At 67.8% G+C, this 27,732-nt stretch overlaps 7 protein-coding genes across 23 annotated transcripts in view; 3 read left to right on the top strand and 4 right to left on the bottom strand.

The window, feature by feature from the left end:
* Nucleotides 1–2,348, top strand: part of MAPK8IP3 (mitogen-activated protein kinase 8 interacting protein 3) — a 46,405-nt gene extending 44,057 nt beyond the window's left edge. For 12 of the 13 annotated variants that reach the window (XM_039246675.1, XM_039246667.1, XM_039246665.1 and 9 more), the window contains 4 exons: nucleotides 164–202; nucleotides 378–557; nucleotides 671–820; nucleotides 913–2,348. In XM_039246675.1, the coding sequence (XP_039102606.1) occupies nucleotides 164–202; nucleotides 378–557; nucleotides 671–820; nucleotides 913–1,034 (491 nt within the window). In that variant the 3' untranslated portion in view covers nucleotides 1,035–2,348. The remainder of the gene's footprint in view (nucleotides 1–163; nucleotides 203–377; nucleotides 558–670; nucleotides 821–912) is intronic. The other variant, XM_039246677.1, reaches the window with a different exon arrangement.
* On the bottom strand, nucleotides 2,341–3,460 carry NME3 (NME/NM23 nucleoside diphosphate kinase 3). Of its 2 annotated transcripts, none has more exons than XM_039246689.1 (5): nucleotides 3,317–3,460; nucleotides 3,101–3,231; nucleotides 2,887–2,988; nucleotides 2,694–2,798; nucleotides 2,341–2,605 (listed from the first exon to the last, which is right to left on the bottom strand). In XM_039246689.1, exons 1-5 carry the CDS (start codon nucleotides 3,360–3,362, stop codon nucleotides 2,387–2,389), a joined length of 603 nt encoding a protein of 200 aa, XP_039102620.1. In that variant the 5' UTR covers nucleotides 3,363–3,460; the 3' UTR covers nucleotides 2,341–2,386. The 2 variants fall into 2 exon arrangements, with proteins under 2 accessions (XP_039102620.1, XP_039102621.1); XM_039246690.1 differs by having other exon boundaries at nucleotides 2,401–2,605; nucleotides 2,686–2,798.
* A 98-nt stretch (nucleotides 3,461–3,558) lies between these two features.
* On the bottom strand, nucleotides 3,559–4,674 carry MRPS34 (mitochondrial ribosomal protein S34). Its single transcript, XM_039246687.1, has 3 exons — nucleotides 4,322–4,674; nucleotides 4,194–4,236; nucleotides 3,559–4,108 (listed from the first exon to the last, which is right to left on the bottom strand). The coding sequence occupies exons 1-3, from the start codon at nucleotides 4,640–4,642 to the stop codon at nucleotides 3,813–3,815; spliced, it is 660 nt and encodes a 219-aa protein (XP_039102618.1). The 5' UTR covers nucleotides 4,643–4,674; the 3' UTR covers nucleotides 3,559–3,812.
* A 61-nt stretch (nucleotides 4,675–4,735) lies between these two features.
* EME2 (essential meiotic structure-specific endonuclease subunit 2) lies at nucleotides 4,736–10,781 on the top strand. 2 transcript variants are annotated; one of them, XM_039246682.1, is made up of 9 exons: nucleotides 4,736–4,965; nucleotides 5,161–5,297; nucleotides 5,616–5,708; nucleotides 6,327–6,418; nucleotides 6,559–6,655; nucleotides 6,814–6,929; nucleotides 7,121–7,310; nucleotides 7,388–7,629; nucleotides 10,004–10,781. In XM_039246682.1, the coding sequence occupies exons 1-8, from the start codon at nucleotides 4,749–4,751 to the stop codon at nucleotides 7,556–7,558; spliced, it is 1,113 nt and encodes a 370-aa protein (XP_039102613.1). In that variant the 5' UTR covers nucleotides 4,736–4,748; the 3' UTR covers nucleotides 7,559–7,629; nucleotides 10,004–10,781. The 2 variants fall into 2 exon arrangements, with proteins under 2 accessions (XP_039102613.1, XP_039102612.1); XM_039246681.1 differs by having other exon boundaries at nucleotides 5,161–5,309.
* Nucleotides 7,995–13,142, bottom strand: SPSB3 (splA/ryanodine receptor domain and SOCS box containing 3). Of its 3 annotated transcripts, none has more exons than XM_039246678.1 (7): nucleotides 13,049–13,142; nucleotides 11,893–12,030; nucleotides 9,563–9,740; nucleotides 9,293–9,480; nucleotides 9,104–9,206; nucleotides 8,841–8,966; nucleotides 7,995–8,694 (listed from the first exon to the last, which is right to left on the bottom strand). In XM_039246678.1, the coding sequence occupies exons 2-7, from the start codon at nucleotides 12,016–12,018 to the stop codon at nucleotides 8,354–8,356; spliced, it is 1,062 nt and encodes a 353-aa protein (XP_039102609.1). In that variant the 5' UTR covers nucleotides 12,019–12,030; nucleotides 13,049–13,142; the 3' UTR covers nucleotides 7,995–8,353. The 3 variants fall into 3 exon arrangements, with proteins under 3 accessions (XP_039102609.1, XP_039102610.1, XP_039102611.1); XM_039246679.1 differs by lacking the exon at nucleotides 13,049–13,142 and adding an exon at nucleotides 12,205–12,988; XM_039246680.1 differs by lacking the exon at nucleotides 13,049–13,142 and adding an exon at nucleotides 12,543–12,988.
* A 337-nt stretch (nucleotides 13,143–13,479) lies between these two features.
* NUBP2 (nucleotide binding protein 2) lies at nucleotides 13,480–17,108 on the top strand. Its single transcript, XM_039246686.1, has 7 exons — nucleotides 13,480–13,516; nucleotides 14,920–15,038; nucleotides 15,132–15,330; nucleotides 15,834–15,988; nucleotides 16,086–16,196; nucleotides 16,336–16,405; nucleotides 16,503–17,108. The coding sequence occupies exons 1-7, from the start codon at nucleotides 13,501–13,503 to the stop codon at nucleotides 16,646–16,648; spliced, it is 816 nt and encodes a 271-aa protein (XP_039102617.1). The 5' UTR covers nucleotides 13,480–13,500; the 3' UTR covers nucleotides 16,649–17,108.
* Nucleotides 17,109–17,753: 645 nt separating this feature from the next.
* On the bottom strand, nucleotides 17,754–20,752 carry IGFALS (insulin like growth factor binding protein acid labile subunit; the record flags this gene model as incomplete). Its single annotated transcript, XM_039246768.1, is given in 3 exon segments — nucleotides 17,754–19,643; nucleotides 20,571–20,611; nucleotides 20,613–20,752. Coding segments are annotated over 3 exon segments (1,965 nt in total), but the record flags the coding sequence as incomplete, so codon positions are not given.
* Nucleotides 20,753–27,732: the final 6,980 nt, after the last annotated feature.

Raw genomic sequence — 27,732 nt, 5'->3', positions numbered from 1 at the left:
GAAGGCCAGGAGTTGGGGTCGGGGTGGGGGGCACACTCTGCTGGGCCACTCGGTGAGGGGCAGGCTGATGGGGTGCCACCCTCGCTGTGGGCAGCCGCCCCCCCCCCACCCCTCCCATGACTCCTCTCTTCTCCCTTCCATGCTCTGCCCCCCACCTCTCCAGCCGTGGTCCTGCACCGAGGCCAGCTCCTGGGGCTCCGAGGTGAGTCGGAGCACCTGTCCCTCCCCTGTAGAAAGACGCCCCCACCCGAGATGCCCTGTGGGCTGAGGCCGGCCTTGCTCCTTGGCAGTGGGCATGCTCTACCCTCTGCCCCTTGCCTGGTGGAGATCGAGTCTCCCACTCAGGCTCGGGTCCTGGGGCCCTGCTCTCTCTCTAGCCAACAAGACATCTCCCACTTCTGGAGAAGGGGCTCGTCCGGGGGGCGTCATCCACGTGTACGGTGATGACAGCAGTGACAAATCAGCCAGCAGCTTCATCCCTTACTGCTCCATGGCCCAGGCCCAGCTCTGCTTCCATGGGCACCGCGATGCTGTCAAGTTCTTCGTTTCTGTGCCGGGTGAGGAAGGGCTGGGCCCACCCCCTGCAGGGCTGCACGCGGCCTCCCCTTCGGGAACCTGCGAGGGATGGGGGGTCCGGCTGCCCTGCTGAGATCCCTGTACCCGACGACAGGGAACGTGCTGGCCACTCTCAATGGCAGCGTGCTCGACAGCCCGTCCGAGAGTCCCGGACCAGCCGCCCCCGCCTCTGAAGCCGAGGGCCAGAAGCTGAAGAACGTTCTGGTGCTGAGTGGTGGGGAGGGCTACATCGACTTCCGCATCGGTGAGTGGTCGCTGCCTGGGTCACCGTGTCCCCGGCAGGGTCACCGTGTCGCCAGCAGGGTCACCTCATCACAGCGGCTACGGTCTCCCCAGGTGACGGAGAGGACGACGACACGGAGGAGAGCACGGGAGACGTGAACCAGGTGAAGCCCCTGCTGTCCAAGGCCGAGCGCAGCCACATCATCGTGTGGCAGGTCTCCTACAGCCCCGAGTGAGGCCTCGCCTCCAGCGCCCTGCCCGCCCGACGCCAGCGTGTACATACGACCCCACCCACCTGCCCACTGCCCGCCCTGCAGGCGGCCCGGCACCAGCCCCTCTTCTAACCTCTCAACCTGCAGCTTTCACCTTATGGCCGGGCGTCCCCGACAGTGGGCAGCGGCGCGGGTCTGGCTGGCAGGGAGGCAGGCAGACGGGGTGGCGCTCTCCCCACGGAGGGGAGCAACCTCTCCAGACGTGCTTTCCCCGGCAGCTTGCAGCCGGCCCCCCATCCCGAGCTCCCACGTCCCAGGGGCCCTTCGGGGCCAGAGCAAGGCAGGCTCCCCTGGGAGGTGAGGCTGGGGGGAGGCCCTACAGGCAGCTCCTGGCTCCCCACAAGGCCCCCCGCTCCCCTTGCGCCCGGAGCAGGAGGTAGGGGTTTCAGCCCGCCATGTCTTCCCAGCCGGAGCCCACCTGCCTTTGCCTGCGGCCTGAAGGGGTGGGCCTGTAGCCGGTCCCGCTACTAGTCTTCCCTGGACACCCCCCCACCCCGCTCCCTGCCACCCTGGGAACTGGCATGAAAGCACGTGACCAGCCTGCCTAAGGCAGCTGCCCTCTCCCTGCCTACCCTGTGGGGCAGGCTCTCCTTGGCTCTCCCTGGGCGACGACCCCCCCCCCCCCCCCCCCCCCCCAGTAAGAGCGGGCTCTGGAGTCCTGTGCGTCCCAGAACCCCCTGGGGTGGAATTTCTCAGGCTGCCAGGGCAGGCCCAGGCCTCAGGAAGAAGGGAAGGCCCCGGGCCTCTCCTGGGGTCGGTCCTAGGATGCAGGCGCAGCCTCAGGGTGACAGGGAAACTTGTGGCCCGGGGCCCGCCTCCCGCACAGTTTCCAAGGAGCCCAGCTCCCGAGACACACTCTTAAGTGCCTAGGGCTGGCAGCGTGGCCGGCTCTGGGCGTGGATGGCCGCTGGCTTGGAGGGGTGCCGCCTGGACTGCCGCCTCCCTGAGCCTGCTGGAGAGGGGCCGCTGGTTGGGGCAGCCCCCCGCCCTGCTGCCCACCCACCTCCCACCAGAGAAGCACACGTCTCCGGCAGCCCCGCCAGCCCGGCCACAGCCCCGTGCAGCCGCAGGCTTCCCCCATCACCCTGCCACCCTCCACTGTGATGTACGTCCCGTCCCTTGTCTGTTCCCACGGGCGTGCAGTGACTCGGGGGCTAGCTGGGTGGGTGCAGCTGGGGGGAGGGGCTGGGCGGACGTTCTCCTCAGGCTTTGGCCCTGCAAGCGAACCCACGTATCTGCTCTGTATGTAATAAATGTCTTAACACCGTAGCTCTGTGCTGTGTCCCTGGGCCCGGACCAACGCGAGCACAAGGACTTCACTTTATTGTAAACAGAAGTGCCGGCCTGCGTGAGCGCCGGCCCAGGTTCTTTTCCGCGCGGGTTGCGGACCGGAGGCCCCTGGGGCCCGCGGGCCGCGCTACTCGTACAGCCAGTGCCCGGCGCTGTCCTCCCAGCACAGCAGCTCGTCGCCGCGGAACCAGAGCGCGATCTCGCGGCGGGCGCTCTCCACCGAGTCGCTGCCGTGGATCACGTTCCTGCGGGAGAGCCGCGTGAGCGCCGCCGGCCGCCGGGCATCGCGACGGGTTGCGCGCGCCACGCGCTCTGGCGGCCTTACTTGCCAACCTCGACGCAGAAGTCCCCGCGGATGGTGCCGGGCGCCGCGTCGGCCGGGTCCGTGGCGCCGATGAGGGCCCGAGAGGCGCGCACCACGTCCAGCCCCTGCCACACCTGCGCACGGGCGGGCAGCGGCTCAGCGCGAGGCCGGAGACCGGCCGCCCGCCGCCGCGCCCCGCGCCCGCCCGCGGCCGGCACTCACCATGGCCACCACCGGCCCGGAGCCCATGTAGTCCACCAGGCGGCCGTAGAAGGGGCGCTCGCGCAGCTCGGCGTAGTGCTCGCGCAGCAGCTCCTCCGAGGCCTGCGGCGGGCCGGGGAGCGGGGGGGGGAGTCGGACAGCGCGCGCCGGGGCCCCCCCCGCGGCCGGCCGCCCCCCCCCGCGCGCCCCCCCCCCCCCCCCCGCGCGCCCTCACCTGCACCAGCTTCAGCGCCACCAGCTTGAAGCCTTTCCTCTCGAAGCGCCGCACGATCTCGCCCACGAGCCGCCGCTGCACACCGTCGGGCTTCACCGCCAGGAAGGTGCGCTCGTGCACGCCGGCGCAGGCTGCGGGGACCCGCGGGGCGCGGCGCGTCAGGCCCGGCCGCCCCCGCCCCCTCCCCGGCGGCCCGCCCCGGCCCGCGCCGCTCACCCGCCGGGAAGAGGTGGGCGAGCACCGTCAGCACCAGGCAGATCATGATGGCGGCGGCGGCTCGGGCCGGGCGGGGCCTGCGCTTAAAGGGGCCGGGCCGCGGCCGGGAGGGCGGGCGCGGCGGCCCACGCCCCCCGCCCCAGGCCCCAGGCGGGTGCCGCCCGCGCTCTCCGTGCAGCGGACACCCGGGGAACAGCCGCCCCCACCCCAGCCCCAAACTCAAAGAAACCACACCCCAAGGCTACTGCTTCTGCCTTTATTCGCGCGCGCTCTGCCCTACGCCCGGCAGACGCCAAACGCCGCAGGGACGCGGAAGGGCCTGGAAGGGCCGGCGTCGGCGCGGGGGCTGCACACGGCCCGCCCGCCGGCCGCGGCCTCACCGCCAGCGGCCGTCTCAGCGCCGGGGGCCGGAGGGAAGAGAAGACACGGGGCCCGGCCTCGTCGCTGGGGTGGGGGTCGGACGCAGGCTCCCGGGGGGCCCGCCCGCTCCGGCGCCTCACGCCGCGGCGGCCCTGGCCCTTCTCCGCGCCTCCAGTGCAGCCGGGTAGTCCCAGGGCCGCTCCCGCGTCCTCCCGACGTTCAGCATGGGCTCCTCGGCGCCGGCGCGCCCGCTCTCCCGCCGCTCCGCTAGAATCATGGCCCGGAGGAGCGGCGGGTAGGGCACGAGCTGCGGGGCGTCCTCGGGCGGCGCCGGCCTGACAGCCGCGAAGGCCGCCTCCTCGTGCTTGGGCACCAGCCTCCAGTCGTGGTGCATGACCTGCGCGATCTCGCGGGCCTCGGTCTCCGTGCGTCCTGGGAAGAGAGCGCCGGCGCGCGTCGCGCACACCCTCGCGGCTCAGGCCGCGGCGCCCCCCCCCCCGCGGCCCCAACGCCTCACCTTTGAAGGTCAGGACGCCCCACGCCTTGCCGTGCTCCAAGTTCTGCAAAGCAAGGGCAGACACGGGGTCGGCTGAGGGCGCGCGGGCCCGGGCGGCGGCGCGGGGCGCGGCGGGGCGGGGCTCGCACCTGCGCCGTGTAGTCGGGCCGCACGCGCGTGAGGCGCCAGTAGCACGGCTCGTCGTGCTGCCACAGCCAGGACTTGCGCGTGACGAGGCGGCCCAGGCCGAAGAGCGGCAGGCGGCTGAGCAGCTGCAGCAGGCTGCTCTCGCGGCGCACGTCGGCCCAGGCGCGCGGGGGCAGCCGGCGGCCCGAGTGCGGCCGCGTCAGCGTCTCGTAGTCCAGCGCGTAGCGCTGCGAGTCGCGCGGCCGCTCCCGCTGCTCCCGCAGGGCCCGCACGCGACGGGCCAGCTCGGCGATGAGCCGCGGCCGCACCTTCCTCCGCGCCATGGTCCGCGTCCCGCCGACCGGAAGCCGCGCCGCCGCCGGAAGCGGTCGGTGTCCCGCGCAAAGGCGTCCGGGCTCGCCCGGAAGCCGTGGGGAGGCCGGGCCGGCCATGTCGCGGGCGGGTGCCGGGAAGGCGGGGAGCTCCCGCCGGGGCGGGTGTCGGCGGCGGCCCCCCACCTGGGAGGTCTCAGACTCGGACGCAGAGGCCCCCGCGGGCGCGGAGGCGGGCGCGAGCGTGCCGGGCCCGGCCGAGGAGCGCAGGGAGGCGGCCAGGGCGCTGCGGCCCGAGCAGGCCCTGCGGCGCGTGGCGGTGCGCGTGGACCCAGGTGCGGGTGGCCGCGGGGCCCAGCGCCTCCCCCTGAGGGCGCCCCAGGGAGGGCGGCATCCCCGAGGCCTCCTCCCGCCCGGGAATTGGTGTGGGTTTCCCAGCGGGGACGCGTTTGGCCTGGGGGCGACCGGGTGGTGCCCTTGTGCGCGAGGCAGGGAAGTAGGGACCAGTGTGTCCCTGCGGCCCTTTGCAGCCGTTCTGGAAGATGCCGGCGCCAGTATCCTGCTGGAGGCCCTGAGCGCCCTGGGCTGTGAGTACCACTTGGAACCCCAGCGCCCGGCCCGCAGCCTCAGGTGGACCAGGGCGAAGCCGGATCCTTGCCCCCGCTCCGTCAGTGCCCTGGTTTGTACAGACCGCAGCCTGAGTGTTTTAGGTCCAGATTTCACCCACCCGGCGCGCTTTCCAGACCTGTTCCCTGGGGAGGAATCACCCGAGCTGCCCTGCTGCGTTGCAGGGTGCCTGTCGGTAGACCCAGACCGGCCGTGGCAGGAGGTGGGGTACGGAATGTGGGTCCTCCGTACAGGAGCCCTGCTGGAGCCTGGGGTTGACTGTGGCCGCAGGCCTCAGAGCCCCCGGGGGGGCCTAAGGCAGGTGCCCGGGGCACATGAGGTTGAGGGTGGGCAGCAGGGCCTCTGGATGTCCCCACAGGTGCCACCTGAGGTGTGGGCTGCGGATGACCAGGATCTCCTCCTGCTCCTGGAGCCCGAGGAGTTTGTGCGGGGCGCCGTCCAGCTGACCCAGGTGCTCTGGCGGGGACACTGGGCCTCCACGGCTGTCGAGGGGCTGGGTTCCTCGGCCTGGGGAAGCTGCTCTGCCTGCACCCTTCCCTGCTTAAGGAGGGGGGGGCGGATAGGGCGTGCACCGGCCTGGAGTTCTCAGCAGCAGCTTTTGAACAGTTGTGAGCGAGATGGGGAAGCCAGGTGGGTTCTTGGCCTGGGAGCAGATGGAAACCACGGCTGTTTCTGGAAGATTCCCTGGAGTAGCGAGCAAGAAGTCAGGGACACCCTTTACAGGTGTTGGTGTTGGTTGTCGGGCATTTATCAGGTGCGTGTTGTATGCCAGGCAAATGGCAGGCTGGGGTGCGGAGGCAGAGCAGAAAGAGTGGGGGATGGGGCTCCGTCTCGGTGCCAGGGATGTGCCCGGGGCTTCCATTGTCCTTTGCCTTCATTCGAGGCCCGAAGCTGGTTTCCGACAGGAGCTGGCTGGATGGCCAGAGGAACACTGCATCAGTCTTCCCGGTACCACGGAGGCACTCCCAGGCTCGCTTCTCTTCTGTCTGCAAACTGGCCGTGGCCTGGTAGCCCGAGGGTCCTGCCTGCCACAGCCCCGAAAACAGGCATGTTCAATCTTGGCTTGCAGACCTGCGGCCCCGCCTGCTCGGTGCCCTGGATCCCTTCCGAGAGCCCCGCCAGGCCCCACGTAGCCGTCGTCGGGCTGGATGCCCACCTGTGGTACTGGTCACCCTAATGCCCTTAGGCCCGGCTGGGATGGAAGGGTTTGGGGGAAAGGTGGGGGCGTTGGGGGAGCAGAACCGAAGGAGGGCAGGAACGGCAGGGTGTCCGGGGCCGGAGGGACGGTCACTTCTGCTCAGGTCCCACCAGCCCAGCAGCACCCGGGAGACGCAGCAGCCAGAGAGTCCGGCGGTGGCCCGTGCCGTGTTGCCGCTCAGCTGGCCCACGGTGGAGGAGGTGAGGGCCGGTCGAGCGGGGCGAGGGGTCTGCCCTTGGTCCTGGTGCTTGGGCCCCACGGTGCTGATTCTGGACCCAGGCGACACGTGGGGCTGGTGTCAGCTGGGGTCCCCGAGGGCAGCCTCCTCTGACCCGCTCCGTGGGCTCAACCTCTGCAGGCCCTGGTGCTCCTGCAGCTCCGGGCACACGTGGATGTGCTGCTCGTGGCCTCCTGGCAGGAGCTGAGTCGGCACGTGTGCGCCTTCACCAAGGCGTTTGCGCAGCGCCCCTTCAAGTGCGTGACCCCCCGCCCTGACTGGTGGCTGTGGCCGGGGGGTGGGGGGGTACAGCAGCACTTGGAAGGGTGGTAGCTCTCTGGTCTTTTTGGGAGCAGAGAAGGCAGAGGACTTTGTCGAGTTGGGGGAGTGGGACATTCAGAAGACAAGAAGCTTCTGAGAGCTCCCCTGCACCCTTCACTGTCTGCAGGCAGTACCAGGAGTCCCATCCCTTTTCCTTCCGTGTGGCCGGACGCTGGGCAGGGGGCGAGCGAGCGGCAAGAGATGGCACAGGACTTCGGGGGCTCTGGTGGAGGCAAGTCAGGCAGTTCAACAGGGTCAGCCCGGCCATGGCCGATGCTGTGGTTACTGCCTTCCCTTCCCCCCGCCTTCTCTACCAGGTGGGTCCCCCGCGCCCCCCAGGTGTGGGGAGCCGCGTCCCCAGGGCCAGCCCTGCTCATTCCCACGCCTGCCCTAGGCATACGTGACCTGCAACACGGAGCGGGAGCGCATGGCCCTCCTGGCTGACCTCCCCGTGAAGACGGGCAACCGTGTACGGCCCCGCAGGGTGGGGCCCGACCTCTCCCGCCGCATCTGCCTCTTCCTGACCACCGCCAGCCCTGAGCTCCTGCTGGACCTGGGCTCCTGACCCCGTCCGTGGGGCCGGGAGGGCGCTCTGGCGCCCGCCGGCAGCACACCACCATCCGCCCTGCCCAGCGGGTAACCGGCAACTACCCGGGGGCCGAGGGAAGGGAACAGAACATTGCACGCGGCGGGGGTGGAGGTGGTGGTGCTCAGTCAGGTCTCGCCCCCCAGCCCCGAGGGAACGGTGCTCTGAGGAGCAGGAGCCACCACACTAGCCGGAGAGGATGGGGGTGGGGCTCCCGGGCCCTGGGTCCTGTCCCCAGCGGCTGGGCGGCTGGTGCCCTAGTGGAATGGTCAGGAAGGGGGGAGACACACCAGTCCTGTGGAGACGGGGTGGCGGGCCCCAGGACGCGGGCAGACAGGGTCTCCTGGAGCATGCAAGGTGGCCGGACCTGACGAGTGAAGAGTACCAGGCCGCATCCCACCACCAGCACAAGGCATTACACAAACACCGAGTTTATTAGGGTCGTTTCGGCCCCGGACGGGAGGAACAGCCGCTGACCACATGCAGAAGCAGGCTGGCGGCAGCCACGTGCTGCCTGTGCCGCTGTCCCCAGGCCCGTGGTCAGTCCCAAAGAGCCAGGGCAGGGCAGCCGCCCCCACACCCGGCGCAGAAGGCAGGTGCCCCTGGACAGTCCTGCTCTCAGGATCACCGGGCCCGGCCCAGCCTCGGGGCGGGGGAGGGGCAGAGGGAGCACCGCAGCTCCGCCCCTGCCTGCTGCCCTGGAGCGTGGCCCAAAGGGAGGGACGGAGAACACGCCGCCTCGGCCCGGAAAAGCAGTTCTCCTCGGAAAACAAGTTAGGTCCGTCGGCAGCGCTTCCTCTGGCAGCGCCGGGTCTCAGGGCCGCTGGGATCGGCCTTGGACTTGGGTGAGGGCGTGGGGGGCACGTGGCGGCCACAGCTCATGCTCAGGACCCAGCCCAGCTTGTGGCGCAGCACCTGCTTGAGGCCAGGCGGCAGGGGCAGGCCCTCCAGCGCGTCCCCGGAGTCGGGCCGCAGCTGGCGCAGGCGGCAGCAGCACAGGAACTGCAGGGACGTGGCGCTGGCGCACGAGCGGATCACCTTCATGCTGCTCTTGGCCGCCGTGGAGCACACCATCGGGTAGAACTTCTTGTTCTGCAGCTTGGTGGCCGCCACGCCTGCGGGAACAGGGAACACGGCCTGACGTCTGACCGGCTGGCGGGGCGCCCCCCCTCGGGGGCCCCGGGGCCTCGGGCTTCTGCGGGGGCAGCCCTTGGGGCAGCCCGGGGTGCTGGGCCCGGCCCAGGCTCTCGGCCGCCCTCACCTATGCGCTTCCTGTTCTTGAAGAAGGTGAGCGTGCCGTGCCAGGTGTCCAGGTGCACGCCGATGATGGAGCCCTGGCCGAATCTTGACGAGAAGCTCGTCTTGTCGCCCTTGTGGTGGAGGAGCCCTGGGGGGGGGGGGGGGGGCAGAGAGTTACCTTTTGTTAAAAGGGAAAGCATCTAGAAGCTGGAGGTCAANGGGGGGGGGGGGGGGTGAGCCGGCTGCCCCGCCCCCGCGCCCGCCCCCGCGCCGCCGCCCACGCACCCGTGTACGAGAGGCCCCAGCTGTCCTCGTCCCTGCCGAGCAGGCTGCAGAACGTGTGGTGATACTTGTCCAAGTCCACGTCCGACGTCCCGATGCCCACCATCTGGGGAGAGCAGGGCGGGTCGCGGGGGGCGCGCGGGGGGCGCGAGCCTGGGCTCCAGCGGCGCTCCCGGCCCCCCAGCCGCTTACCATGTCGGTGCCGTAGACGGGGGACGTCATCTTGATCTCCCAGAAGTGCTGGCCCTCCCCCAGCTCCTTGGTGCCCCGGATGGCCGCCGTGCCGCAGCTGTACTCCGTGTGGAAGCTGACCTTGCGGTTGTCACAGCTCAGCAGGGTGGCCGACGACTTATTCAGCTCGTCCCACACCCAGTCAAAGTCTGCAAGGGGCGAGCCGGGGCTGGAGGGGAGGCCGCCCCCCCCCCCCCCCCCGCACCGCCTCCCGGGGCCCCAGACGCTCACGCTCATCCTCCTCGCCGCAGCGACAGTCCTTGCCCCGGTGCCCTGCGCGCAGGCTGCTGCAGAAGGAGGACCCGCTCGGGCTGTCACAGTCACAGAAGGACTCCCCGGTCACTGGCACAGCGCTGGGGATGGGTGGCGGCGGGGTCGAGGACTCGGGGTCCGAGTCGGAGTCGCTGTGCTGGGAGGGGAAGCCTGGCTGTTCCAGTCTGGAGCGTCCTCCACCCGCCCTCCGCGGGCCCTCGGGTCAGCGCTCTAACCCCCAGCGAGGGCGCCCAGGCATGTGGCCTCAGAGGGCTTCCCAGGTCTCCTGCGCACGCACGCCCACCCCCTTGCCGGGACCACCCCCCGTGACCCAGGACAGCTCCAGCCTCCTGGCGGCGGGCCCAGGCTGAGCCGCTGGGGGCCGCCTGCCCGCTCAGCCGCTTCTTGTTCTCCATGTAGGCAGTTTCCAGGCCGAGGACGCGCGGCAGCCCCGCCGGAGCCCAGCCCCGGGGCCAGGGCCGCGCCAGCCCCTGGAAGGCTCTGCGCACAAGCGGCAGCTGGACTCCAGTAGGTGCCCCTCGCCATGCCAGTGCCTGTGCGCCTGCCTACTCTCCACGCGGTGGGGCCCGCGGCACCCCGTGGCCCCCTGCTGCCACTCTAAGCTGCTGCGGGAGGAGGAAAACAGAGTGGAGACGGGATCTCTGCCTGAAGAAGCCGGGCCCCCAAGGCGCGTGCTCCGTCTTGAGGGCCTAATGATGACCTGGGGCCAGATCCTTTGGCGCACAGAAGCGCTTCCTGTTCCGAAGACACAGGTCTCTCTGGCCACGTGCCTTAGCTGTGGACCCCAGGCCAAACCACAAGGCGCTAGGGTCTCGCCACCCAGGGCCCAGAGCGCACGGGCAGCCGCTGCAGGCTGGGGTCCTGGCCCGGCCCCGCGCTCCAACCCCCTCCCGGCCCCTGGGCCCTCCTCTTGCTCTCTGAAATGCCCTCCACACAGCAGGCCGACGGCCCCTGCTCAGACCTGAGCTGGGCCTGCCACACCTCAGCACCCTGCGCCCCGACAGGTGTCATGTCCACCCGCCTCCTACGGGGTGGGCTGGCTGCCTCTCTGCCCCTCGACCGCAGCTCCGCGGGTCCCGTCACAGAGGCTCTTCCGGCCCCTCCCTCCCATGCTCTGCTCCCTGGCCTGCCCATCTGCTTTCTCCCCCCAGAACAGAAGCCCCTGGAAAGAACCTGGTCCTTGTTTCTTTTCTATTTTGCCTGGGGCCGCAAGGCGGCCACACAGAAACCGTGCAGCAGAGGCTGAGAAGAGAATGAGAAGTTGCGGTCAGAAAACATGCCAAAGGGACACAGGAAGGAGACCCAAAGCACCCGCTACCATGGGATGCTGATCCCCCCCAAAGCCAAGGCACACTGGCTCTGCCAGCCAGAGGCCACCCCCAGCCCCTTTGCCAGTCGGGAGCTAGGGTCACACAGCAGAACAGGGAAGGGAAACGTGTGTCAGATGCTGTGCCCTGGCCCCTGAACACCTCCCGCATCTCCCAGTGATGAGCTGGCCAAGACGGGTGATGCCGGGAGCTGGGGCAGGACGGGATGCAGGGAGGGGCCCAGCGCAGCCTCCAGGTCCTCCCAGAACGCCTGGCCAGGCTGCGGCACTAAGGCGGGGTGGCTGTGACACGGCAGAGCCGAGTCACCCAAGCATCACCCCTACAGGAAGCCAGAGGGGACTCAGGGCAAAACCAAACCCCTGCCGAAGTGAAAAGAAGACTTGGGAACCCCGCGCTGCCAGTGGGCACAGTGGCCACGAGGCCCTGCGGCCCCATCCTGGCCCGGCCGAGCCGCTGCAGTGAGGCGCACAGGTGCACCAGGCACCCCAAACAGTGCAGCCGCTCCGTGGATGGCCCCGGCCCTCCCAGGGCTCTGGAATTGCCAAGTGAGGTTCTGGGAGTTTGGTCTCCAGAAATCAGAAGTCTTCCTACACACACGTGCACGCACACACAAACATCACATGCACGTGTGTCCGGGCCCAAGCATGCACGTCAGGTTAATGACAGCTCCCTTTGGAAAATGGTCCAGTGAGAGGAACAGAGAAGCTTTTGCTAAACAAACTGACAGAAAGCTGAGAGGACCGAGAAGGAAGCAGCATCTGCCCTGGGTCCTGTCACCCCAGGTCCCGTGAGGGTCCTTAACCGAGATAAACAGCTTGGGTGAGCACAGCGCACTCAGGAGACAGGAAGGCCCACCTTCTGCCGCTGGCGGCATCTTTTCAGTCCTGGCTCGGGCAGTGCCCGCCCCGGGCGTCCTGACCCCTTGGTCCAGCCATGCCCACCTCCCCCGCTAGGACCTACCTGCCCATCAGAGTCGTAGCCCCAGTTTGCGCTCCCTGCCAGAGCCACAGCCCGGGCGTCCGCGTCTCGGCGGGCTGCGCTCAGGACGAAATGCCAAGCAGTGCTGCTGCGAGGGCGCCTGGCCATGGTGGACAGGATCTGGAAGAAAACCCAGGCTCTGAGCAGAGATCTGCGGCAGCAACTCCCACGCTCCCTCCTCAGCCAGCGGCACCAGACCCATCTCGAGGTGGCCACTCTTGTGAGCCATGTGTGTGCCGAGCCAGGGCTCTGGAACTCTTTCCGACCTCACACCTCCCTCCAGCGTGCAAGCACCTTGATAAAAGCCAGGCAGAGCGCGCAGAACACCATCCAGACACCCATGACTGTCGAGTGCGTATCTCAGCCCCTGCGTGAGCTCAGCCTACTGAAACCAGCTGTCCAGCCTGCGTGTCCCTCAGGCATCTCAAACCTCGCCTGGCTCCTCCTCTGTCGTCCGGTTTGACAAATGGCATCTCCAGCCGCCCAGTTCCTCATGCCAGACCCACCGCAGTCATCCTGAACTCCCCTTTCCTTCCTTGGGCGGTAGCCTAACAGCCCCACATTGCCTCCAGGCCGTGCCCGGGACACCGCTCCATCCCTGCAGTGGCCCCGGCTTCCCGACCGCAGCTCACCTTCGTCCTGGATCCTCCCCTTCACTCATTACAACCAAGCTGTTTGGAAATACAAACCTTAAAAATTCAAACAACCCTTAACAAACCCTGAAACTTTTCCAGCCTCGCATCATTAACAGAAAATGCAAATTGCTGCAACATCTATTAAGTTCGCCTGTGCTCCCACAAGCCACAAGGGCCCCGCTGCAGTTGCTGGCCCTGCCCTGCCCTTTGCCCGGAATGCCCTCCCCCCCGCCCGGGGCTCGCAGCTTCCCGGCCGGCTTCTGTAACCGCCCCGGCGGCCCCCTGCACCGACAGCTTCCGGAGCCCAGGCGCCCCCGCCCGCCAGGCGCAGGTGGCGGCCCCGCAGCGGCGCACAGCAGGCGACGCGCTTCCGACACGGGCCCGCGGGTGTCCGCCGCCGCGCGGTGGCGGAAATTGAGACGGAGCCGGTTGGCACCGCCGCCCCCCCGCCGCCAGCGGTACCACCAGGCCGGCGGGCACGTACGCCGCCCGGCGCCGCTCACCTGCCGCCGCCGCGCTCCGCCGGGCGGCCGTGACCTACTTTCGGCTCCCGAACGAGACGTAAACAATCCCCGCCCCTCAGCCCGCCCCCCGCGCCGCATTGGCCCCGCTGCCGCGGCCCGGCGCCGGCAGGCGCAGGCGGCCCTGGTCAGGGGGCGGGCCGCGCGGCACATGCTTCCGGCCGACAGGCTGCGGAGCCTGTCAATCCTGACTCGACGTCCCTATTGGTCACACCTCCAGGCGTCGGAGAGAGGGTCCGTGCGCCCATTGGACGAGGGCGAGGAAAAGCCTAAGACGGATATGAGTCCATCTGCGGTTCGTCGTCCGCCCCGGAACCTGCGTGAACCTTACGTGAGACGTGATTGGCTGAGCGCCGCGCAAGCGGCCCCACCCGGACGGCGCGGGGGCGGCCGCTGCGCGCGGGAAGGGGAAGGCGGCCGCGGGGTGCGGCAGGATGGAGGCGTTGGCGGGTGAGCGCGTGGGGTCCGCGGCAGCGGGAGGGCCCGGCGCGCAGCTGCGGGTCGCGGCCCCGGCTTTTCAGACCGCGGGCGGGCAGGTGTCCCAGGGCGGGTGCCGGGCGCGGGGCCTCCGTGCTGCGCCGCGTTCGTCCGATCGGGGGCCTGCCGGTGCCGGAAGGTCGGAGGCTCAGGTTGTAGCCGACGTGCCGGCAGGGGTTTGGTTTAAACGCGGGTCCCAGCACGAACCGGGGCGTCTCTTCCGGTTCTGCGGGAAGTGTGAGGGTGGCTTTCCAAGGGCTGCTGTGAGGAAGAGGTGTGCGGGGCGGTGCAGCGCGGCGCACGCAGCGGCGGCTGGAGGCCGTCTGGGGCCCGGGCCCGTGCGCGGGGGAGACCTGGGGCAGGCGCTGTGTGCCTCTGTGACGACGGCCCGCCGGGAGCCGGGCCACTTGCCCCTCTCGGCTCTTCCAGGGGAGGCTTTAGAGGCAGGGGCCTCTGAGCCTGCCGTGCAGGGTGCGGCAGGGGCGCGGTATGAGAGCGTTGCTTGCTGAGCGCCCCGAGGAGCCGGCTCGCCGTGGCGGTGACGGGGAAAGCCGCACGTTGGAGACTGGGAAGCAGTCTGGACGGTGAGGTCCAGAGGGCACTGAAACGACCGCACGAGAGTCTTGCAGAGGCTTCGGGATGCTGAACATTCGATGGCATTTCAGCCCCACTGAAAAGAGAGGGGGCTGGGGCGGAGGGGCCAGTGGCCGGCAGGGATCCACAGCTGCTGGGCCCGGGCGCTCATGGGAGGAGCCAAGGATACGGGTGCAAACTGTGGCCGCCCTCATGTCCGTGGGGTTTAAGGCAAGTTCTGAGCCAGAGAGGTGGTTGTGCCCCCCACGTGAGCTTGAGGAGGTTCCGTCCCGGGAGCTAGAAGTGTCCTTCCTGAGAAGTGGAGGAGGCCGGGCACCTGGAGTGGTGCTTCCGACCCCAGGAGAGCAGGCAGGGCACCCACAGATCAGTCCTGGGTCCTAGGAGGGGGGTGGGGCCGCCCCAGCACAGATGCACCTCCCGTCTGTAAGGATGAGTTTAGTCGCCAGTGTCTTACGTCTCTTGCCTATTTCTCAATGGAATCAGCTGGGAGTTGGGCAGCCCCTCGCGGGCCACGTGTGTGTGAGCTGACAGGTGTGCAGCGTAAAGGGGCGGTTCGAGGCCTGGCTGCAGGCAGGGGCTGTGGCAACAGCATTCAGGGAACCCGTGGGTCAAGCCTGGGGCTGGGCGGCCGTAAGACCTTCCACCTGGGGTGTTTGCTGATGTCAGGGTGAGGGCGCAGGTCTCAGAATCTGGGGCGTGGGAAGTGCTTGGCGACCGCTCGGTGAGTGAGCCTTGAACCTGTGGCGCGAAGGGGATCCTCTGCCCTCCCCCCTCCTGGCTAGAGGCTGGAAACCTGGCCGGCGTCCAGCACATCATCCTCGTCCTCTCAGGAAAAGGGGGGGTCGGGAAAAGCACCATCTCCGCGGAGCTGGCCTTGGCCCTGCGCCATGCGGGCAAGAAGGTGAGCCCCCCCAGCCCGGCCCCTGCGCGAGCCGCCCTCCCGCCCCTGCCCTGGGAGGCCCCTGCGTGGCGTGGACGTCCGGCCTCCTTGCAGGTGGGGATCCTCGACGTGGATCTGTGTGGCCCCAGCATCCCCCGCATGCTCGGAGCACAGGGCAGGGCCGTGCACCAGTGTGACGGCGGCTGGGTGCCCGTCTATGTGGACCAGGAGCAGAGCATCTCCCTCATGTCTGTGGGCTTCTTGCTGGAGAACCCCGACGAGGCGGTGGTGTGGAGGGGCCCCAAAAAGAACGGTAACGGGGGTGGGGAGAGGCCCGCCAGCCTTCCCACCCGTCCCCACTGTTCCATTAGAACGTGCGAGAGCCACGGGCCCTCCTCCCTGCGTTGCTGGGTAAAGGCAGAGGCCCCCACAGCAGGCGGTTTCCAAGACGGTCCGCTGCTCACCGGAGCCACCAGGCCCACACGGGGGGACGGGAACTGGGGGCTTCGGGGGCGCCCGTGCGGGCTGTCGCTGCAGGCCGCCGCCTCTCCTGCTGCCAAGGCCTGAGGTGTACCCGGGTCCGGGCGCGGACACCCCAGGAGGGTCACAGCGCCTGCTAAGGCCAGAACAAGAGTGTTGGGCCCGGGAAGGAGCCTCCCTGCCGCACCACGTGCACCCCGCTTTCTGCGGGAACGGCTTGCTGTGCTGCAGGGGGGCGGCCCCTCTGCCGGAGGCTGCCCGCAGGCGGGGGGCTTGGCGGCCACCCCCCCAGGGGACCCGGCCTCACCTGCCCCCGGCCTCCCCGGGTCACTGCAGCGCTGATAAAGCAGTTTGTGTCCGACGTGGCGTGGGGGCAGCTGGACTACCTGGTTGTTGACACGCCGCCGGGGACGTCCGATGAGCACATGGCCGCCGTGGACGCCCTGCGCCCCTACAGCCCCCTGGGGGCCCTCGTGGTCACCACGCCCCAGGTACCCCGTGAGCTGCTCCCGTCTCCCGGAGGTCTGGGACCCTACCCGGGGCCAGGGAAGTGACCCACGGGCACGGTCCTCTCTCCCTCTGTCTCAGGCGGTGTCCGTGGGGGACGTGAGGAGGGAGCTGACCTTCTGTAGGAAGACGGGGCTGCAGGTGCTCGGGGTGGTGGAGAACATGAGTGGTTTCGTCTGCCCACACTGCGCAGTGAGTCGTGGGGACTGGGCGGGGGTCACCAGCCCCGGAGGGGTCAGGCGCCCTGGGACAGCCCTGGACGACCCGACCTGCCCCCTGCCCGGGAGGCGGCGGGGAGCCCTTAGGCAGGGAGCGCACGGCTCTGTTGTAGGAGCGCAGCAGCGTCTTCTCCCAGGGAGGCGGGCAGGAGCTGGCCCGTCACGCCGGAGTCCCCTTCCTGGGTGAGTGCATCCGCCTGCGGGCCCTCTGGCTGGCTCTGGGGACGCCTTTACGGGGACCCCCCCCCGCCCTCACGGTCCCTCCCCTCTCCCTTCGCAGGCTCCGTGCCTCTGGACCCCGAGCTCACTAGGAGCCTGGAGGAGGGTGGAGACTTCATCCGGGAGTTCCCTGAGAGCCCCGCCTTCCCCGCGCTCCTGTCCATAGCCCAGAAAGTTCTGACTGAGGCGCCTGCTCGGCTCTCGTGACTGAAGTGCCCCACTCCGCCCGGGTCTCCTGGCCGCGCACGCCCAGAGCCAAGCAGAGGGGGTGTGGTGCCAGCATCTTCCCGCCCCAGCCCTGCCCCTGGAGCCTGTCCGGTGCTCCGGTAGCATCTGGATGGCAGAGTGGCCGACAGTGAGTGGCTCCCCCAGGTTGGCCTGTGGCCGGGCCCAGGAGGAGGTGTGGGGCCCTGGTGGACTGAGCTGTGCCGTGACGGCTCGTTCCCGCCTCCCCTCACGGTGCTCCCGCGCACCCGACCCGCAGCCAGGCTGCCCCTGGCAGCCATGTGAGCTGGGCCACAAAGCCCCTGTGTCTGGAAAGTTGCTGGGGCCTCTGCTGTCCTCGGGGTCCCCGTGCGTGATGGTGGTGATGGAAGGGAGCGTGTCGCGAGGAGTTAAGCTTGTCACTTGAGACAAACCCACCATTAAACCTTTTCCACCGCCGCGATTACAGGTCTGATGCTTCCAGACTATCCTGCCCTGCCTGGCTCTGTGTTTGTGTGTTGCACGCCTCCCCCTCAGGCAGCCCTGGCCCTGAGCCCCCTGGAGACGGCTGGGTCAAGTGTGGCAGCCGCGTGTGGAAAGCTTGGTGATGGTGGAGAGGCACGTGTAGTTGGGGAGGCTCAGTCCCTGCCGCCACGGGGCCGGGGGCAGAGCCTAGAACAGGGGAGAGGAGTGAGGTGCTTCCTGGGGGTCAGGGGACAGGGACGGGCACGCACGGTAGACGCTTCCGGGTGGGGGGAGGGGCAGCCACGGAAGCACTGCCGAGGGGTTTGGCCGGGAGCTGGGGGGAAGGACCGATGTCCCAGCTGGCCACGAATAGAGGCCACCCCGGCTGTGCCGCAGCTTCCCAGGACCAGGGCCTCCATGGCCACTGCCCGAAGAGGACAGCCGAGGTGCTGGGGCCCCGGAGTGGGTGATGCCGCCCCTCAGATGGGGGGGGCAGGATGGGGGTCCGGGATAGAACTCCTCTTCCCCCCAGGCTGCACGCCTGCAGTCACACACGTGTGTTAGGTTGCTTTTAATTACTGATGGTGGCAAGGGGCAGGGAACCTGTGTGGTGGCGGCGCCCCCACCAGCAGAGCCCCCGGGCTGCACCGGGTCCCCCGGGGACGGGACACGGGCAAGTGAGTGGGTAAGGCCCAGCCCCCGAGGGGGACGCTGTGGCCCCGCCAGGCTCGGGGCCGGCGAGCCCCGGATCAGCAGTGAGCGAAGTGGGCCTCAGCCACGTCCCGCAGGTCGAGGCCTGCGACAGCGGCGGGGCTGGCGCAGGTGATGTTGTTGTAGGCGTACACGGGCGGCTGGCCGTCATCGCCCTCGGGCATGGTCTGCACGAAGCGGGGGACCGCTTCCGGCTGCTGCAGGGCCAGGGCCCTCAGGGCCCGCAGCGGGCAGCCACAGTCCCAGGGGTTGCCCTCCAGCCACAGGCGCTCCAGGCCGGGCGCCCGCGGCACGAAGGTCCGCAGGGAGTTGTTCCTGAGGCTGAGGTAGCGCAGCTGCGCCAGCGGCGCCAGCACGTCCTCGGGCAGGGCCTCCAGGCAGTTGTGCGACACGTCCAGCCAGAAGACGCGGCGCAGGGGCGCCAGCACGTCCGCCGACAGCGCCGCCAGCTGGTTGCCGGCCAGGAGCAGGTACTCGAGCTTGCCCAGGCCCTGGAAGAGCTGGCCGGGCAGGTGCGCCAGCCGGTTGGCGGTGAGGTCGAGCTCCAGGAGCTCCGCGAGCCCCCACAGGCCCTGCTCCTCCACCGCCGCGATGCCGCTGTCGCGCAGGAAGAGCCGGCGCAGCCCCGAGAGGCCGGCGAAGGCGTGCGCGCGCACGCGGCCCAGGCAGCTGCCCTCCAGGTGCAGGCTGTGCAGGCGGCCCAGGCCGCGGAACACCTGCTCGGGCAGCGCGCGCAGGCAGTTCCCGGACAGGTTCATGACCGCCACGCTGCGCAGGCCGGCGAAGGCGCCCGCCTCCACCTCCCGGATGCGGTTGTGGTGCAGCGCGAGCACCTCCAGCTGGCGCAGGCCCTCGAAGGCCCTGTCGGGCAGCAGCCCGATGCGGTTGTGGTCCAGCTGCAGCTCCTCCAGGAAGTGCAGGTCCTTGAAGGTGCGCGGCCGCAGGCCAGCGATGGCGTTGTGCGACAGGCGCAGCACGTGCAGGCCCAGCAGGCCAGGGAAGGTGTCCTCCAGGAGGCCGGCCAGGCGGTTGTGGGACAGGTCCAGCCAGCGCAGCGCCTTCATGCCCAGGAAGGCGCCGGGCGCCACGGCGGCGATGAGGTTGTGGTCCAGGTAGAGCTTCTGGAGCTTGGGCAGCTTGACGAAGACGTTGGCCTTGACGCTGCGCAGGGCGTTCCTGCTCAGGTCCAGCTCCCGCAGCTCGCCGAGGCCGCAGAAGAGCGGGGGCTGCAGGTAGGCCAGCTTGTTGCCCGCCAGCACCAGCTCGCGCAGGCCGGCCAGGCCCTGGAAGGCGGCGTCGGGGAGCACGGCCAGGCTGTTCCAGCCCAGGTTGAGGCCCCAGAGGCCGGCCAGGCCCTGGAAGAGGCCCTCGTCCACCCTGCCGAGCAGGTTGTTGCTGAGGCCGAGCGAGGCCAGGCCCGGGGTGTGCAGGAACGTGCGGGCCGCCAGGCCGCGCAGCTGGTTCCGCTCCAGGTGCAGGTGGCGGAGGCTCTGCAGGCCGAGCAGGGCCCGCGGCTCCAGGCTGGCCAGCCCGCTGCCCTGCAGGTTGAGGAAGCTCAGACTCGAGAGGTTCTGGAAGGCCGCCGCGGGGATGGAGGAGAAGTTGTTGCCGTCCAGCCACAGGGCCCTGGCGCCGTCCGGGATGCCGTCGGGCAGCCGCGTGAGGTTCCTGGAGCTGCAGAAGACGCTGAGCTCGTCCGAGTAGTCCTCGTGGCCGCAGGCGCACGCGGCCGGGCACTGCAGGCGCTCGGGCTCCGCTCCCTCCAGGCCGCAGGGGCCCAGCGCTGCCCAGGAGACCAGCAGCACGGCCAGAGCCGGGCCTCCTGCGGGGAGAGGGGCCGGAGGAGGGGAGCCCTGGGGTGAGCGAGACGCGGAACGTTCCAGGCCTCAGCCCGCGCCCGTCGTCCAGCCGCGGAACTCGGCACCGAGGTGGCGGCACGTGACTGTAGGGCAGGCGCTGCCAGCCGGGCCGTAGGAAGGTGGGAGCCGAGTCGCACTCGCCCCGCCGGAGCCGGCAGCCGGGCCACACAGAACAGCTGCCCTCTCCACCCGGCACGGTGGCCATGCCACTCGCAGAGCAACCCTGACCGTTGAGCTGTGCGGCCGCCTGCATCTCCAACGTGGGCACTCGAGTGAGGCCAGGCTGCCAGGTGGGCCTGGGGGGCGGGGGGCGAGAAAGGGCTTCCTGGCGCGGGCCTGGGGGGGTTGCTCGCTGCCCCGAGGGCCAGCCGGTGCCCCCTGATTGGGGGACCCTCACCCGCATGTTCCGTGTTATATGCGCCTCCTGTCCAGGACAGGGCCCGGTACCAGTGTGGGGGCAGGAGCAGAGGGACAGGGACTCTGTGTCATCTACTCACCAGATCAGGGGTGTTTTAGGATGAAGGGCGCTGGGCCTCCCAGCAGCACCACCGCGAAACCTGCGTTGAGCCCTGGGCTGCCCGCAGGACCGGGCCTGTCCCACCCTTGGAAGGACTCAGGGAGGCAGCATGAGGCCAGAGGATGCGCCAGCCCCCCGTGGGTGCAGCTGGGCCCGGGGGGTGGGGGGGCACCTCATGCCCTTCCCCTGTGCCCCTGTCCTGGGCCCCGGGGCCAGAGTGGACGGGGACGGTGAACAGGCACTCTGGGACCCCAGCACCGACACTTCTTCCATCACCCGCCCGGAGCTGGGGCCGCCCCTGGCTGGGTGGACTCGGAGGCACAGGCTTGGCTGTCCCCAGAGCAAGGGGCTGGGGCACTTGGGGGCACCTCACCTCTCTTCAGCGCCATCCTGAGTGCAGAGCAGACCACAGGCCGACTGAGCAGGGGTGCGTCCGCTGGGGCCGGCTGCTCCTGCCCTCTGACTTCCCCACCGCCTGGGCAGCCAGCACCCTGCCGCCGGCCAGCCCAGCCCCGCTGGCCCGGGTTCTATTAACCCCCTCACGCCCGGCCGCCAGCGTCAGCCCCGAGTGCCCAGGGTGCACATGGCACAGCGGAGAGGCGGGTGAGGGGGCCGCGTTCACCCCGAAACCACCTTCGGGGTTCGAGGCGGTTCGTGGTGCAGCTCTCAGGGCCCAGCCGGTCCCCCCTCCTCCCCCTGCAGGGCTGGGCAGGGCAGAGCCGGGGCAGCAAGCGTGGATGGGGCAGGGGTCTCCCCTGCAGCAGCCTGTGCCCAGCTGGCACTCGGGACAGGTTAGGAGAGGCGGGGAAAGGAGGCCCCGCTGCTTGGCCAGCCCCCTGCCCCGGGGTGGGGCCCCCACGGGCAGCTGTGGGGGACCTCCCCGCTCAGCAGATGGCCACGTGGGAGTTAAATAGGAGATGGGTCTGGCCTGCTGACCACCCCTTCCCTCCCCCTGTCCATTTCCTAACAGCCTGGGTGGGGTCCTCATTAGGACTCCCCGGGGCTTCTGCGACCTCAGGGTCAGCCGGTGTCTGGCCACGCCCCCCCCCGCCTCTCCTAGGAACACCAGCCGGGCCCCCGGCCACCTTGTGTTTGCTTTCTCTAGCACTGCCCTCCCGGGAAAAGCAGAGGGCGGCCCGGCCTTGGGGCTGCAAGACCAGCCTCCACCTGCTTCGGGACCCCTGCTGTCCTCAGAGCTGTTGTGGGGGCACGGCCACCTCGCTCTGCACAGGATGGTGGCCCAGTGCCTGGCCTGAGGGCAGCCCTGGGTCAGGCCAGGAAGAAGGTGGGCAGCAGGACCCTGGCTGCTGAGCGAGGAGAGCCCCGCCGGCCTTCATCCACCAGCCTCTGCTCTTCCTGCTCAGACCCCCTCTTCCCTGGGGGGCAGGGCTTGCCGAGGCTGGGAGATTCCAGTGTGACTCCCCCTGCGAGGCGGAGGCAGTGGGGTCGCAGCCCCGTGGAGAGGGCAGTGGGCCACTGCGGCGCCCCTCCCCAGCCTCCCCCTCTCCTTGCCCCTGCCCTGCCTGAGCTGCCCGTGCCTAGGGGTGGGGGCAGCTTTATCTTTCCCTTTATTGAGCTTTGATTGATTTCCAGGCCTTGTCTCAGCCTCTGTTCTGAGAAATTATAGATCTGCCGGGAGAAAGTCCACGCCCAGAAATTTACACGGTAAACACGCGTTTACACAGCACAAAGTGCGGACTCAGCACCTCCGTGGCCGAGGACCGTCGGCGGGAAGGGAGGGCGAGCATGGGGAGGGAACTGGGCGGGGCCTGGGTGTCCGTTTCTTACACCTTTCTGGAGAACTCGGGGGGCTGGGCGTTTCAGCGACGCTAGCCGGCCCCAGGCCCCCCCGGAGCATCCTGTCCTGGCCACCGGGTCCCTTGACACACTCGCCACGCTGGCGGTTGACCACCTGAGGGTCTCTGGGGTACGCGGCGGTGGCCGCTTGCGCTCCCGTGCTTGGGGCTGTCTGTGCACCGGCCTTGGCCGCTGGCCTCGTGGAGGCCAGGCTGCCCCCGTGTCCGGCTCGGGCCTCAGGGCGCAACACCTGGGTTGCTCTGGGCAGTGAGCCGCGAACCGCACCCCTGCCCCAGCTGTTCCCAGCCCTGAGGGGAGCAGATGGTCTGTTTCTCCAACATTGGTGACCTAGTGGCCCATCGGGCTCAGCGGCCAGTGGACTGTCCCATTTTGTGACATGCGTGCTTGGCTCCTGCCAATTTCGCTTGGTTGTTGGTCGGTCTGATCTGTGTATTTTAAAATTGCTTCTCCAGATACAAGGTCCCCATCAGGCATGTGGGCTGTGGCATCCTGCCCTCTGTCCCCTGCAGGGCCCCCCGCGGGGTTCCCGAGCCGGGTTCCTCAGGTGCCAGCAGGAGGGACAACAGACCCGGTGTCCCAGCTGCACAGACCCCTGTGCCGTCACGTCCCGTGTGGCACGGGAACCAGAACACACTGTGGACATGAGCGTGGACACGACGTTGGGGTCCCTGGCCGTGGTGGGCTGCCCCCGAGCCCTGAGGTCGTGGGGACGTGTCCGGGGCTCATGGAGCAGATCCCCCCGCCAGAGCACTCCGGCCACGTGCCCGTGGCCCCTGGCACTTCCTCACGTGTTGTGAGAGCAGCTCGCCCGGTGTCTGAGTCGAAACCAGAGCCTGTCGGGGTGTGGGCTGTACTCAAGGTCGTGGAAGACAGGTGTCCTCACCACGTCTTCCTGCCCCGCATGCTGTGCTCCCAGCGCTCCCCGGGATCTCAGGTCACGACCTTGCAGATTTTTTTCCTAGACGGTTGTTACTTCTTGATACTATTTGATCATTTTTTTTCCTTCGTACCAGCCACCCCCCCCCCCCCCGCCTCCGGGCCAGAGCCTCTGGGGTGTGGGGCGATAGCTGGTGCAACGCCTTCACCAACGGCTCTTTTCCTCCAACAGCGTTGTGACCAGTAGAAAGTGCACAGCCCTGTAGCCGTGGACAGTGTGGCTCCCCCTCCTCCCGCAGCTGCAGGGCCCTGTGTGCCCTCGAGGGTCTTGTTTGTCACCCCCCCACCGCCCTTGAGGGAGTGCTCAGCATCCCCCCCAGCAGCGCATCAGTCCTCGGTGCCTCCTTGGGCTAAATGGCTGTTGCCCCGGGGATCTGCCCCACATGCCAGCCCTCCGCTTGCGGCGGGGGGGGGGGGGGGGGGAGGGCTGCTCTCCTGACAGCCAGGCAAAGGCACCCCTTCTGTCCAACTTTTTAGAAAACTATTCTCAAAAGTGTAACATTTTGAAGAGCATGTGCGTTCCCGCCAGTTCGGTGCCAGCTGCCCACGTCCTGTGTGTCCTGGATGGGGGCCCTGGCGCGTCGTTCTCTCCTTCACGGGGGGGGGGGGGGGGTGCTGTGCTGAGTGTGAAGCCTTTTGAAGTTGTTTTCTGAGTTCTGAAACTTTGCACAGTAGCTTATCAGATACAATCCTTGCACGTATTTTTCTAGCCCGTGGCTTACCCTTTAGCAAAAACAAGTTTTTTGAAACGTAAAAGTTGAATGAAATTCAGCTTACTGAGTTTTTGTTTCGTTTCATGCTGTCGTGTTTGTTATTTTGAGACTACGAACGTGAGCGGAGGGAGAGGGAGACAGAATCCCAAGCAGGAGCCATGCTCGTCGCACAGCCTGATGGGGCTTAAACGCAGGACCGTAAGAGCGTGACCTGAGCCGAAAGCAAGGGATGGACACTTAACCGACCGACCCACCCAGGTGCCCCTGTGCCGTTACCAGTTGTGTGCGCTGCGACAGAGACCTTCCTAACTGGGGTTCCAGGCTGTGGCTAGCACGTGGCGACGCGCCGTTTCTCTAACTGACGCCGTGTCGGGGTGTGCGCTCCCCCAGGGCCCTGCCGTCGGGCAATAAGGACCCGTGTGCTCCTTCCTTTCCGGCCTGCGTACCCGCTTCTTTGTTCCTCGTTGGGCCTTCCCGCGCGCCCAGCACCGAGCGGCGTACAGAGGCGAGGGCAGGCCTCCCGCCCCTTGCTCCCGGCGGTCCAGGCGAGCATTCGGCGGTCACCGTGACTTCTGACAGGCGCTGCAGTGCTCGGAGCCACCCGTGTCCTTCCCCCGGAATCCGGATTGTGGCCAGTTCCACGGCCTAGGGAAGCGGAAGTGCTGATCGGCCTGGGTAGGGAGACTCGCCGGGGTTTTCCAGAGGGACCGGGGTCGCTACAAGGGTCCTTGACGGTGGAAGCCGGGGGGGGGGGGGGGGGGGGGGGGGGGGGGGGGGGGGCGGGTGTAGGCAGCAAGAGGACCCCGACTGCAGGTGGGGAATATACAGGAAGGCGGCGAGGAACGCGGGCGCCCCCGGCGGGAGGAACGGGCTGGGACACAGCCTCGCTGTGGTTTTGTCCATTGTCTCACTGCACCCAGTGAGCTGATCCCATGGATTTCTCCCTTCGCTCCCCAAAGACGGGCTGTGACGTTTGTTGGTTTTTAGATGCGCGGCCAATGTTCCCCTGATAACTGCTCAGTGATTGGGCAGATGTGGCTGTGTTTGGGTTACTCATGTTGGTTACGAAACTTACATCTAGGTTCACGAGGGACATTGAGCTCTTCTGTCAGGACTAGGCTTGCCTCGTAAAGGAGCTGGGAAGCGTCCCTCTGTGTTTTCTGCAGGAGTTTGTGAGTGCTGGGTGTTACTGACAGGATGCTCTGTAAACCGTCCCTGGGCTCTTCCTGTGCTTGAGAACTTTACACTGTGTATTAATTCAGTTTCTTAATACAGGTCTGTGGTGACTTTGTCTCTTTCTGAGTCCATTTAAGTGATTTGTGTCTAGGAATTCATCAGTGGTGCTGACTCGCATTCCTGGCCAGGTCCTGACGGTTATTTTTACAGCGTAGGTGTCCTGCCCCGTCTCCTGTGTGTGTTCGGGAATCTGTGTTCTGCCACCGTGGGGTTGCCAACTTGATTTTTTCAGAGAACCAAGCTTTGGGTTTTCTGTTCCGCTGATTTCTTGTTTTCTTCTAATTAATTCCTTTGTGTCTCATTTGCTCCCTTCTCCAGTTTCTTAAGGTAGAAGCCTTTCCTGTGCAGGTGCGTGAGGCCCTGGGCTTCGTGTGTCCAACAAACCCTGGTGGCCTCTCTTACTTTTTTTGACCCACGAGCTTAGAGATCCGTTACTTCACCTCCAAATGGGGGGGGGGGGTGCATCCCATACTTCATTCCATCGCAGGTAACCAATTCCTGTGGAGTTGGAGAACCTACTGTATTGTTTTGGGCTCTTGAAACTTAACGATGACTTGTTTGGTGGCCGGAGCTGTGGTCGGTGCCCGAGGCCACTGGCTGAGTGCGCCGTTCTGAACACAGGTGGGCTTCTCATCCTTGGCAACCTCATCAACATGGTCTGCCTCTTGTAGAGAATTAAAACCTCTCATTCCGGTTACGTTTTTTTTTTTTGTTTTTTTTTTTTTTACTTTTCTGGCGATCTCTAAATTATACTATTGCTTACGCTGTAAGTAGGAAGAAGCGGCCACACCACTCTGAGGAGGCAGGAGGCGCTCACTGCCTCAGCAGAGGCTCAAGACATCAGGGCTCCGGCTGACAGCATGACACCTGTGTGAGCAGGCAGCCGGGGCAGGAAGATGCGGCATGTGGTGTCCCCCCGCCCCCCTGCCCCGCACACCCACCTGGCCGTGGTGGGAGCCCAGATGGGTTTGACCCCCTGCCCCCTGCTAAGGGCTGATCCGTGATGCAGACAGAGCCCCGGGGACCAGCATGCCGTCCAGATCTGCGGCCCCCGCACCAGATCGTGTCCTAGACCCGCTGAGATCCAGTTCTTCCCAGGCTCCCTGCTGCCCCAGCCCGGGATGGGCATCCTCAGGAGGAGACGGACCGGGAGGCCTCTGCTCTTAATGCTGTCACTGACACGAGTGATAAGTTCTGGGTTACTCTGGGGACGGAGTGGGGGCTACACGACGAATGTCCGCAAGGCCCCGGAAGTGCACACCTGGGTCGCTGCTGTGAAGCTCACCTTGTAAAGAAATGTTTACGGTGCTGATTGCCTAGGCCCAGTCACCTCTACCCAAGTGATCTCCCGGCTGGAGAGCGTGCACCACAGCAGGGCAGACAGCCGGCACCCGGACAGACAGCCGCAGAGCCCTGGGAAATGCTGCACGGCTGCGGGTCAGGAGCCGGGACGAGGAGGTGAAACGCCCAGGCCCTGTGCTTGTGCCCGACGGGAGGTCTGCAGTTCCCCTCGGTGCGCCTGCGTGTCCGGAAGACGGGAAGAGGGGCCACACCGCGGGGCCCCACGCCGGACGCGGTGGGCCGGCTTCCAGCTTCACATCTGTGCTCCTGGCCGAGACCCCCCCCCCGCTGAGGCGCCCAGGAGGCCGGAGCCACCGCAGGTCAGGGAGCAGGAGGGCACCCAGACCCGTCAGGAAACGTTGGAAAGAGGGCGCCCGGCCGCCCCAGTGGGTGTGGAACTGGGCCCTGGCGGTGTGGGTTCCAGGCCCACCTGGGGTATGGCGATAAATTGTTTAAAAAAGAAAATGTTGGAAAGACGGGTGTCTCTCTAAGTGGCAGAAAAATAGTCCTGGCCCGTGACCGTTTCTGGCACCCACTCACACCGGAGTCCCCTCTGCAGACTCTGAAGAGCCACGGGACCCCGACGTCACCGTATCAGGTACCGAAAGCAGACGGGCCCCGCCCAAGGCAGGCGAGAGTGTGGCCGGTGGCCACATCCAGGAAGGATCTCCCACTGACACACTCGCGTGGAGTCCCCCAGACCAGAGGAGAGGGTGTGACGAGGCCCAGTTCCCTTGGGGGTGACCTCCGGCCACACTTCTGCGTGTCCCGCCACCTGCCAGCCAGGGGCGAAGCCCAGAACACATGAGAAGCCCAAGAAGAGAGGAAGCCCAGGGGGCCAGCCTCCCCGGTGCCCGCCACTTCCTGTGACACCTCCACGGAGCGCCCACTTGCCCCCGGGGGGCCCAGCCGTGGAGCAGCCCCAGGGCAGCCCGCGCCCGCGAGCGGCGGAGGGGACTCCTCCCCCAGGTGGCCCAGCACGTCCTCACGTGGGGAGAGGTCCCGTCTCCACAGCCAGAATGTAGCTGGGACCCGCGTGAGCGTGTTTCAGAGCCAGGGCCCAGCGGGTCCCACCAACAAGGACAGCATGTGCAAAGGGAGCCGCTGTCGGGCTGGGTGGGGGGCGCAGGTTGGGTGGAGGGGCACGTTTCTGTGTTCGTACATCTCAGACATATTTGCTTCTCCACGCTGGCATCTGAAGGTACGGTCCGGAGCACGCGAACTACGAAAACGCGTCCCCACAGGGTGGGGGTGGCCATGGGGACCCCGGCTCCACGAGAACTGCTCACGCTCGCAACAGCAGGACCCGGCTGGATGCGGCACTGCATGGGTCCACAGCGTACCGACAGGCATGGCAGAGCACCATGACGTGCCCCCAGAGGCCACGCCACTAGGCCCAGGTGGCAGTTTGGAGCTACATGATGAAGCATCTAGAAGGACCCGGAGAAACCCCATTCCCAACACACCTGGGGGCGTGGGGGGCTGCCGGTC

This window comes from Hyaena hyaena, unplaced genomic scaffold, assembly GCF_003009895.1.
Source record: "Hyaena hyaena isolate Hyena2069 unplaced genomic scaffold, ASM300989v1 scaffold_285, whole genome shotgun sequence".
Classification (NCBI taxonomy): Eukaryota; Metazoa; Chordata; class Mammalia; order Carnivora; family Hyaenidae; genus Hyaena; species Hyaena hyaena.
Note: the sequence above shows the minus strand (reverse complement) of the source record. Positions and strands in the feature narration are given on the sequence as shown.

What these genes read in the sequence shown, in the direction of transcription:
- NME3 (XM_039246689.1), bottom strand. Translation starts at nt 3,362, where the DNA reads ATGATCTGCCTGGTGCTGACGGTGCTCGCCCACCTCTTCCCGGCGG. An exon ending in CGCCCACCTCTTCCCGGCGG is followed by an intron (nt 3,232 to 3,316) that starts GTGAGCGGCGCG and finishes GGGTCCCCGCAG; the next exon opens with CCTGCGCCGGCGTGCACGAG. An exon ending in TGGCGCTGAAGCTGGTGCAG is followed by an intron (nt 2,989 to 3,100) that starts GTGAGGGCGCGC and finishes GGCCCGCCGCAG; the next exon opens with GCCTCGGAGGAGCTGCTGCG.
- MRPS34 (XM_039246687.1), bottom strand. Translation starts at nt 4,642, where the DNA reads ATGGCGCGGAGGAAGGTGCGGCCGCGGCTCATCGCCGAGCTGGCCCGT. An exon ending in GGCCCGACTACACGGCGCAG is followed by an intron (nt 4,237 to 4,321) that starts GTGCGAGCCCCG and finishes CTTGCTTTGCAG; the next exon opens with AACTTGGAGCACGGCAAGGC. An exon ending in GGGCGTCCTGACCTTCAAAG is followed by an intron (nt 4,109 to 4,193) that starts GTGAGGCGTTGG and finishes CTCTCTTCCCAG; the next exon opens with GACGCACGGAGACCGAGGCC.
- EME2 (XM_039246681.1), top strand. Translation starts at nt 4,749, where the DNA reads ATGTCGCGGGCGGGTGCCGGGAAGGCGGGGAGCTCCCGCCGGGGCGGG. An exon ending in GGCGGTGCGCGTGGACCCAG is followed by an intron (nt 4,966 to 5,160) that starts GTGCGGGTGGCC and finishes GGCCCTTTGCAG; the next exon opens with CCGTTCTGGAAGATGCCGGC. An exon ending in TTTGCGCAGCGCCCCTTCAA is followed by an intron (nt 6,930 to 7,120) that starts GTGCGTGACCCC and finishes CACTGTCTGCAG; the next exon opens with GCAGTACCAGGAGTCCCATC.
- SPSB3 (XM_039246679.1), bottom strand. Translation starts at nt 12,252, where the DNA reads ATGGGTGTCTGGATGGTGTTCTGCGCGCTCTGCCTGGCTTTTATCAAG. An exon ending in TCTGCCTGGCTTTTATCAAG is followed by an intron (nt 12,031 to 12,204) that starts GTGCTTGCACGC and finishes GTTTTCTTCCAG; the next exon opens with ATCCTGTCCACCATGGCCAG. An exon ending in CTGCGGCGAGGAGGATGAGC is followed by an intron (nt 9,481 to 9,562) that starts GTGAGCGTCTGG and finishes CGCCCCTTGCAG; the next exon opens with ACTTTGACTGGGTGTGGGAC.
- NUBP2 (XM_039246686.1), top strand. An exon ending in TCGTGGTCACCACGCCCCAG is followed by an intron (nt 15,989 to 16,085) that starts GTACCCCGTGAG and finishes CCTCTGTCTCAG; the next exon opens with GCGGTGTCCGTGGGGGACGT. An exon ending in TCGTCTGCCCACACTGCGCA is followed by an intron (nt 16,197 to 16,335) that starts GTGAGTCGTGGG and finishes GCTCTGTTGTAG; the next exon opens with GAGCGCAGCAGCGTCTTCTC.